Source organism: Babylonia areolata, chromosome 6, assembly GCF_041734735.1.
Source record: "Babylonia areolata isolate BAREFJ2019XMU chromosome 6, ASM4173473v1, whole genome shotgun sequence".
Classification (NCBI taxonomy): Eukaryota; Metazoa; Mollusca; class Gastropoda; order Neogastropoda; family Buccinidae; genus Babylonia; species Babylonia areolata.
In genome coordinates, this window is record NC_134881.1 from 22,201,096 (window position 1) to 22,210,593 (window position 9,498).

At 44.6% G+C, this 9,498-nt stretch overlaps 1 protein-coding gene across 1 annotated transcript; it reads right to left on the minus strand.

The window, feature by feature from the left end:
- Window positions 1-6,984: 6,984 nt before the first annotated feature.
- LOC143283474 (uncharacterized) lies at window positions 6,985-8,837 on the minus strand. Its single transcript, XM_076589714.1, has 4 exons — window positions 8,647-8,837; window positions 7,942-8,506; window positions 7,562-7,626; window positions 6,985-7,087 (listed from the first exon to the last, which is right to left on the minus strand). Exons 1-4 carry the CDS (start codon window positions 8,835-8,837, stop codon window positions 6,985-6,987), a joined length of 924 nt encoding a protein of 307 aa, XP_076445829.1.
- Window positions 8,838-9,498: the final 661 nt, after the last annotated feature.

Sequence of the window (9,498 nt, forward strand, 5' to 3'; positions counted from 1 at the left end):
ACACACACACACACACACACACACACAGGCTTTCCTTATCAATTGTCGCTTTCGTTAGATTAATGACTTCCCTTTACGAAGTCCATGAAGTAGTTTTCTTTGATCATACATGGATATTTCATTTCAAATAGTCATCTTTGATTCCACCCGCCGACGGGTGCAATAGCCGAGTGGTTAAAGCGTTGGACTTTCAATCTGCGGGTCCCTGGGTTCGAATCACGGTGACGGCGCCTGGTGGGTAAAGGGTGGAGATTTTTACGATCTCCCAGGTCAACATATGCGCAGACCTGCTAATGCCTGAACCCCCTTCGTGTGTATATGCAAGCAGAAGATCAAATACGCACGTTAAAGAACCTGTAATCCATGTCAGCGTCCATGTCAGCGTTCGGTGGATTATGGAAACAAGAACATTTCCCAGCATGCACACCCCCGAAAGCGGAGTATGGCTGCCTATATGGCGGGGTAAAAACGGTCATACACGTAAAAGCCCATTCGTGTGCATACGAGTGAACGTGGGAGTTGCAGCCCACGAACGCAGAAGAAGAAGAAGAAGATTCCACTGACCCTCCTTCTACCCAGTTTTCCCCAACTCACCATTCACTCCCCTCTCCTTTCCTACTTTCTCAAACGATAACATTCAAATGTGAAAAATTCATTGAATACACTTTTACAAAGATGTCTATATCACCGCTATGTGTGACGTGACATTAAACAAAATTCCTCTCCACAACACAGAGAGACACAAAGAGAGAGAGACAGACAGACAGACACAGACACAGACACACAGAGATAGAACGAGAGAGAAAGACAGAGAGACAGAGACAGACGGAGAGAATGAGACAGACAGACAGACAGGCAGAGACAGAGACAGATAGGCAGAGACAGAGAGAATGAGACAGACAGACAGAGACAGAGAGTTGGGGGTGATGGTTTGAGCTGCCAGTCCCGGGGAGACAAACATTGTATGTCAGAAACTAGCCACATCATACGCAGTAATTTCCCTTAGACCATACCCTTTCCTCACTGTTCACTCTGTGGAATGGCTTCGAGTTCATGAGATCTCAAAAACAGCCTCCCCACCTCCCTCCTTACCCCTTCCCTTCACTCCTCCCCTGTTACAGAAGGTCTCGTGGAGAGTGAGGGGGCATCCTTGTCTCTGTGTGTGACTGCAAGTGTGGGCATGGGGTCGATCGTTTTTTTGACTCACTTGTGTAAAGTGAGTCCATGTTTTAACCCGGTGTTCGGTTGTCTGTGTGTGTGTGTGTGTGTGTGTGTGTGTGTGTGTGTGTGTGTGTGTGTGTGTGTGTGTGTGTGTGTGTGTGTGTGTGTGTGTGTCTGTGTGTCCGTGGTAAACTTTAACATTGACATTTTCTCTGCAAATACTTTGTCAGTTGACACCAAATTAGGCATAAAAAATAGGAAAAATTCAGTTTTTTCCAGTCATCTTGTTTAAAACAATATTGCACCTCTGGGATGGGCACAAAAAATATAAAAAAAAGGAAGCCTAATCATATGCAAACTGCATTTACTGTTATATTTATATTTTTTGTATTCTCTAAACTTGGCACTTTGATCTGATATTCTGACCCAACAACAAGAGCAGTCATTATTATCATTTTGTTGTTCAAACAGGAACTTCTTTTGAAATTATACTCAATACATAAAAAGCTTGGATTTTTTTTTAAGTGTATCACAAGTGAGTCTTGAAGGCCTTGCCTCTCTTGTTGTTTTTGTTCTTGTTTTTGTTTTTTTCAGTTTGATGCCCTGTGCACGAAGAGAACATTAAACATCATAGGAAAACAAAAGTGAGTAAGTAAACAGATAAATAAAGATAACTAATAAAGATATAAACAGATAAATAAAAATAACCAATGATAATAGAAGTGATAAAAATAACTAATAACTATAATAAAGAAAGGAAAAGAAAAAAATACTACTAATGTTAATGAATAAACAAGAACAAGTAAACAAACAAATAGATAATTAAATACTACTACAACTACTACTGCTACTGCTATCAATGACAACAATAATAATAAATGGAAAAAAAAGAAGATAAATTGATAAATGAATGAATAAACAAAAATAATGATGATAACATTATAATAAGCTCAATGAATAAATCAACAAACAAATTAATATTGAATAAATAAGAATGGGCGGGTAGACAAATAGATAGATAGATAGTAGATAAATAGACAGATAGATAGGCAGGTGGGTAGGCAGGCAGGCAGGCAGATAGGTAAGTAGGTAGGTAGGTAGGAAGGCATACATACACATCAATAGGTAAAGCAATAAATAAACCAATGAATGACAAGAGAAATAGCCCAATTATTCCTGCACTGGACTGGTTCAACGTCCAGTACAACATTTCCTGTTTCTTTTTCTACTTCAGTAAAAGACCGTGTTGTTTCTGTTGGATTCTAGTTACCTGCGTTGTTGAACCAGAGGCTGAACAGGCATCTGCTGCTTTTTTTTCTTAATTTATTGTTATTATTTTAATTTTTTTAACAGCATAATATGTAGTGTAGCGAATATCTTCTCCTTCTTCTTCTTCTGCGTTCGTGGGCTGAAACTCCCACGTTCACTCGCATGTACACGAGTGGGCTTTTACGTGCATGACCGTTTTTATCCCGCCATGTAGGCAGCCATACTCCGCTTTCGGATGTGTGCATACTGGATATATTCTTGTTTCCATAACCCACCGAATGCTGATATGAATTACAGGATCTTTAACGTGCGCATTTGATCCTTCTGCTTGCGTATACACACGAAGGGGGTTCAGGCACTAGCAGGTCTGCACATATGTTGACCTGCGAAACGGAAAAATCTCCACCCTTTACCCACCAGGCTCCGTCACCAAGATTCGAACCCAGGACCCTCAGATTGAAAGTCCAACGCTTTAACCACTCGGCTATTGCGCCCGTCGTGTATCGAATATAGTTCTGTCTGCAAACTCTGACACATCCTTGAAGCTGAAACGGAAATCTATGCAGCATTGTATACAATTACAAGTGGAGTGGCCTAGAGGTAACGCGTCCGCCTCTGAAGCGAGAGAATCTGAGCGCGCTGGTTCGAATCACGGCTCAGCCGCCGATATTTTCTCCCCCTCCACCAGACCTTGAGTGGTGGTCTGGACGCTAGTCATTCGGATGAGACGATAAACCGAGGTCCCGTACGCAGCATGCACTTAGCGCACGTAAAAGAACCCACGGCAACGAAAGGGTTGTTCCTGGTAAAATTCTGTAGAAAAATCCACTTCGTTAGGAAAAACAAATAAAACTGCACGTAGGAAAAAATACTAAAAAGTGGGTGGCGCTGTAGTGTAGCGACGCGCTCTCCCTGGGGAGAGCAGCCCGAATTTCACACAGAGAAATCTGTTGTGATAAAAAGAAATACAAATACAAATTATGCATTGTGTTAATAGAGGCGACTGGAGCCGACTACTGTGAGGAGTTTGCGACATATAAGTATGCCCACTCTTACAGAAGGAAGGCCGCAGAATGGTCAAGACGCTTTTCTGCTAAGTACATCAGTGTTCTTGAGGGCTACGGTTCGAATCCCGCTATCGTGCTTTCTCCCAAGTTTGCCGGGACTGGAAAAATCAAACTGAGCGTCTAGTCATTTGGATGAAACGATAAACCGAGGCCCCGTGTGCAGCACACGATTTGCGCACTGAAAAAGAACCAACAGCAACAAATGTGTTGTGCTCGGGCAAAATTCTGTAGAATAAAGCCATTCAAGGCCTGACTGAGAGCGTTTGGTCATGCTGCTGGTCAGGCATCTGCCTAGCAAATGTGGATTAGCGTATATGGATTTGTCCGAACGCAGTGACGCCTGCCTTAAGAAACTGAAATCGAAACTATTCCGACACCTTCTTGGAACAGAAACTGAAACTGTGAACCAGTAGCCTGCTTCCCACCTCCGTCCCGGTGCGCAAAGTAAAAAGTAGGGTCCTTGTTGACCCGAGCGGCGAGCGATCCGGTGTGAAATGGAAGGTGGCTGTCATTATACAGGTGACGCGTCCAGGACATCTCTTCTTGGCAGACTGAGCCCATCCCTCGGCAATACAAGTGTGACGACAGCCGATACCCACTGACCAGGCGGTTGGCTGGCTTTGATCACAGGACAGGACGGGCGTAATAGCCGAGTGGACAACGCGTTGAACTTTCAATCTGAGGGTCCCGGTTTCTGATCTCGGTAACGGCGCCTGGTGGGTAAAAGATGGAGATTTTCCGATCTCCCAGATCAACACATGTGCAGACCTGCTTGTGCCAAAACCCCCTTCCTGTGCATACGCAAGCAGAAGATCAAATACGCACGTTAAAGATTCTGTAATCGATGTCAGCGTTCGGTGGGTTATGGAAACAAGAACATACCCAGCAGGCACACCCCTGAAAACGGAGTATAGCTGTCTACATGGCGGGGATAAAAACGGTCATACACGTCAAAGCCCACTCGTGTACATACGAGTGAACGCGGGAGTTTCAGCCCACGAACACAGAAGAAGAAGATCAGGGACAGGAAGTCGTGAAGCTCACTGTGGAGCCCTGCCGGACCCGGACAGTGACTTCGTCAACGAAGTCCTCCGCCATGGATTGCGTATCGACACCCGCTCACTCCCCCCCCCCCCCCCCCCTCTCCCCGCCCCCCTGCCTACCCCCTCCCCAATCAACCTCTCTCACGCGGTTTTGGCTGCCAGCTTTGAAACGATGTACCAGGATACAGCTGGTAAACACAGTAAAAGCTTTCATAATATTTACATCAATCATTTCCAGAGCTATTTCTTGTCTGTCCTGGATATCGACATCGATCAATCGACAAATAGTAAGATGAAGAAGATTCTTGCCTGCAATCATCATCCCATAAAATTTGTTTTTCTATCACTTGAAAATTCCGTGTCCTGTCTTTGAACATATTCTCATCAGAATATGAAATACAACATTCAGTAAGCAAACTGGTCGCATTGAATTCGATTAGCAACATATAATTATACAATGTAAAATAATATCATACATGCGATTTAAAAAAAAAGAAGCAATAATGAATAATGATAATTATTCATGCAGCATCTATTTCCGCCGATATATATATATATATATATATATATAGAGAGAGAGAGAGAGAGAGAGAGAGAGAGAGAGAGAAATCCAAGGCAACACACAGGTTAAGGAGAACTTTTCCACAAGAGTTTACAAGATTATCTTGAGACCTACGATTCGATATAAACGAACCACTTTTTTTTTAACAGACGCTCTGTTCCATTTACAAAATGGGCCGGAGAAATGTCCGAAATTCAACTTTAAATTAAGTCGCCACACAGGATAATGAGAACGTAATTGAGTGTTAACAGTAAATCAGTCAAACAGTCTTCTGTTATCCTATGTCATAGTCAAAGTGTGTGAAGAGTTGAGATCCCGCTGGTGGCACATAAATACATGCTTAAACATCTTTCTGGAAACCAAATAATCGTTTATTGATGAGAAACGCATATCCAGTGCTGATATTTTTCAGCACTCAGTGGCGACATGAAGATTTTGCAGGCTCGTGTTTTTAATGTGTTTTTGCCTTCGATTGCACATACGGATTAATACAAAGTATCTTTGATTTGATTTCATGTGATACTTCACGAATAAATGGGCATAATTCATTTTAAGTAAACCTGATATTCCACCAGGTTTCCTCCCTTGCTTTGTAAACTTCACAGCAGGCTTTGACACGCCTCGAATCCTGCAAAAAAAACAAAAAACAAAAACAACAACAACACCCAAACACTTTAACAATCTTCTTCAAAGGACGCAATTTATCATATAAGTAGAATCAATGGTCATAAATAGAATCAATGGTCGAAATATATGTTAGAAAGTCAGGATTTTACCAATTTAGAACGTAGACCATTCACATTCCAAGTTGGGAAGGAAAAAACACCTGAAAGATTCTGCACAACAAGGTGTTCCATTCAACGACAAACTGAACAGTCATGCGTGATCTACAAAATGAACTGATACTTTGTTCGGCAATTTCAGTCTGGGCAAAACAAAAGTGCTTCCTTCCATGTTATTATGTGTGACATTGTGTCTCACACACACACACATATGCTGAGCTGGTATCATGCTCATGCTGAACGAGACATATCACGTGCCCTGCACGAGATAATCGGAATAATTGGCCTGAGCTGACGGGAGAGGTTTCCGGTGCCTGTGTTTGTTTGTTTTTTCTTTTTGTTTGTTTGTTTCTTTTGTTTTGTTTTTTAAAGTTTTTTTTTTTTTTACCGCCTTTCTTTGAAATTGAACTGACCACAACGTGATCCATTTTGACACAAGAACGGCCAGATTCCCATTTTACCTCCCATATAGAGGCGCGAGGATACGGGACAACTTTCTTCCCGTCAGTGAAGAGATGGTCATGAACCATTCGAGGTTGCTTTCCCTCAGTTCTGGCTCGTTTGTGTTTGGTGGGTTTTTGTGGAGTTTTGTTGTTGTTTTTTGTTGTTGTTGTTTTGTTTTTTTGTCTGTTTATTTTTTAAACTCTCTGATAGATAAGTGCTTCGCAGCGAAAACGCTGGTTCATCTTTGATATTAATAAACAATGAGGCCAGGAGATCAAATAATGAACAAATAGTAAAGAGTGGTGACTCTCTCCTCACACAAGGTACATAACTTCAAGCCAATGCTGGTTACGCTGCCAATGCTTTTGCTTCGCTTTATATATTTCGACTTTTTATTATTTTTTATGGGGAGCTGCAGGCAATGATGAGTGGGACGGGGGGGAGGGGGGGGGGGGTAGTCGGATTTCTGACTATAGCCAGTGGTGAATGTGATCAAACTGAATGGTGTTTTATCAATTCAAGTTTATCTGGTCCGGTATCAGACCATTGCAAAGCATCGTTCACGTGACGCTCTCTTTTGCCCGTGCCATGAAAAATAAACCAGATCTGTTCTCCACATCGGCATATTTCTTTCTTCAGGTGGTTCACTTTGGTGTTCAAACCATAGTTCGTTTGTCCAGGATGTAGTTGTCACGACGCAGTTCAGGCACGTTGTCTTTCTGACCACTGACCAGTTCACGCAGCGCTCTGTACCCCTGCCTGTAAACACCTTGACATCGTCCGCCGTGACGGGCACAACAGCGTTGAACTTTCAATCTGAGCGGTCCTGGTTCGAATCCCGTTCACGGCGCCTGGTGGGTAAAGGGTGGAGAATTTTTGTTTGTCTTTTCAACATAACCCAACGCGCTCGTCAGGCCTTGAGTGTGTGCATGTATATTTGTGTACCTATAAGAATGTCTCGGGTTTGTTTTTTTTAATAATAATTTTGCCAGAGGACGACACTTTTGTCGCCGTGGGTTCTTTGTCAGTGCGCCAAGTGCGTGCTGCACACGAGACCTCGGTTCATCGTCTCATCTGAATGACTAGAGGCTGAGTTTGAATTTTTCCGGCCATACATTTGGGAGAAAGGGCAAGAGCGGGAATACGGCGAACCCAGACACTCACATACACTATCGGAGGATGAGCAGTGTCTTCTCCATTTTGTCACTTCGTCCTGTGCTCAGCCCCACTCACTGTGCGATGCCCACAGAAAGATACTGCTTTCCACCCGCCAGGCCCACTGGGAGAAGGCATGGTGTCTTTACCAACATGGTGACCACATCTCGATGTTTGACACGTTTGTCCACAGAAATCACGAAATGATGTGGGGCGAGCTGACATACAACTTGTCGCATCGTGCGCATGCAACCCGCACAGTGGCCTGTGTGCAGTCTGAGGATGATGACTTGCTGAGCTCGACCAAGTTGATGGATGCTGTCCTCTTCTAGTCCCAGATGTAGCCGTTCTCGCCAACTGTTTCTGAAGTGGTTGTGCAGAATGGTCTTTGCCTCCCCAAAGCTAAGGGGGTGGGCAGATTGGGTGAGCCTGCTTCCTGCTTTGGAGAGCTTGTTTGCCTCTTCATTTCCTGCAATGCCGTAGTGAGAGGGGATCCACTGCAGGACCGTTGTGGTCCTGGCACTTAGGGCCTGCATCTCAGACTGGATGTCCCGCAAGGTTTTGTCCCCCACTCTGGTCTGGAGGCTTTGTAATACAGCTCGGCAGTCGGTGAGGAAGACTGTGTGGTCTGGCAAACTGTCTCTCTGGTTGAGGAGTTGGGCTGCAGCTAGTAGCGCAGATGCTTCGGCTCTGAAGTTCGTTGAGGTGAGGCCAGTAGCAATGGAATGCCTCACCGAGCTGCCATCTGGGAATCGGATGTAGACACCACATCCCCTGTTCTTAACAGCATTCTCGGCAAAGCCGTCTGTGTATACACGGATCCAGGTGGTGCTCGGGTAGTCCCTGTCCAGTGCATCCACGGTCAGCAGCTTCAGCTCAGCATCCAGGAACTGGTCTTTGCTCTGAATGCCGGGGATGTCAGGGACAGTAGGAGGGACATCTAGTGACCAGTCATCAGTCTTGCAGGGGTTCAACAGGTTGGTTCCAGTCAAGCAAGCATTGGCTATGGGTCTGATGGAGGGCCTTGACGGAGTGGTTTGTGCTTCTGCGCTTCAGCCAGTTCTTGGATGGGGCCTGGAGTTTTGAAGACAGAGGGTGTGATGGAAGCCGTTTCATCTTCTCACTCTGGCGAAGCAGTCTCTCATCTCTTCTCTCTTCCAGACATGAGGCCAGCAGTCCCTGCCATAGCGTTGATGGGTGTGGTCTTCATGCCACCTGTGATGAGGCGCAGACTGGCGTTGTGGATTTTGGCCAAGGGTTCTGTGCTAGACTTTGCTGCTGTTACCCAGGCATTTGAGGCATACTCCATGTCAGGTCTGACTGATCCTGTGTAAACTTGAGCCAGGATCTTCATGTTAGCTCCCTACTTGATGCCGGCCAGTTTCTTCATCACAGCCATCTTGCATGTGGCTTTGTTCTGGGCGGTGCTGATGAGAGAAGACCAGGATAACCGGTGGTACAATTTCACCCCGAGGAAGTTTGGCGTGTCCTGTTGAGGGATCGACTCTCCTTCAGTTTGGAGGGTGAAGGTCTCTTTCTTTGGGGACAGGGAGAAGCAGGTGGCTTCTGTCTTGGTCCTGTCGATTGTGACCAACTACTCTTTTGACCATGTGGCAATGTTGTTCAGGGCTACTTGCATCCTGCAGGTTGCTGTGGAGATCTGTTCTGCTTGTGTTCAAACAGCTGGATCGTCTGCATGGGGGGCTCTGGAGATATGCATTGATAGCTGGTCAACGACAAAGTCAATGAAGATGGCGAAAAGAGTGTGTGATACCACACTGCCCTGTGGGACCCTTTTCGAATCTTGACTCAATGACCACAAATTCTGTTATGTTTACTCACTGTTTGATTACGAGCTGTCTGTTTTGCCAGCTTCCAGACATTCATATTACAAAGGTATTTACAAGGTTCAGGGTAGGAATGTCACAATTGAATGGCCGCTTCATAACCTTTAATGCGACAACAGATGAGGGCAGTCATAACTGTCCTTTTTTGCAAAAAATCAAAACAAAAAC

Bases quoted from the DNA above. Each gene is read 5' to 3' on its own strand.
- LOC143283474 (XM_076589714.1), bottom strand. From the start codon at position 8,837: ATGAAGATCCTGGCTCAAGTTTACACAGGATCAGTCAGACCTGACATG. The intron at 8,507-8,646 runs GTCTGGAAGAGA...CACTCCGTCAAG, and splicing joins GCAGGGACTGCTGGCCTCAT to GCCCTCCATCAGACCCATAG. The intron at 7,088-7,561 runs GTGAGTGGGGCT...AGGTGTTTACAG, and splicing joins CTTTCTGTGGGCATCGCACA to GCAGGGGTACAGAGCGCTGC.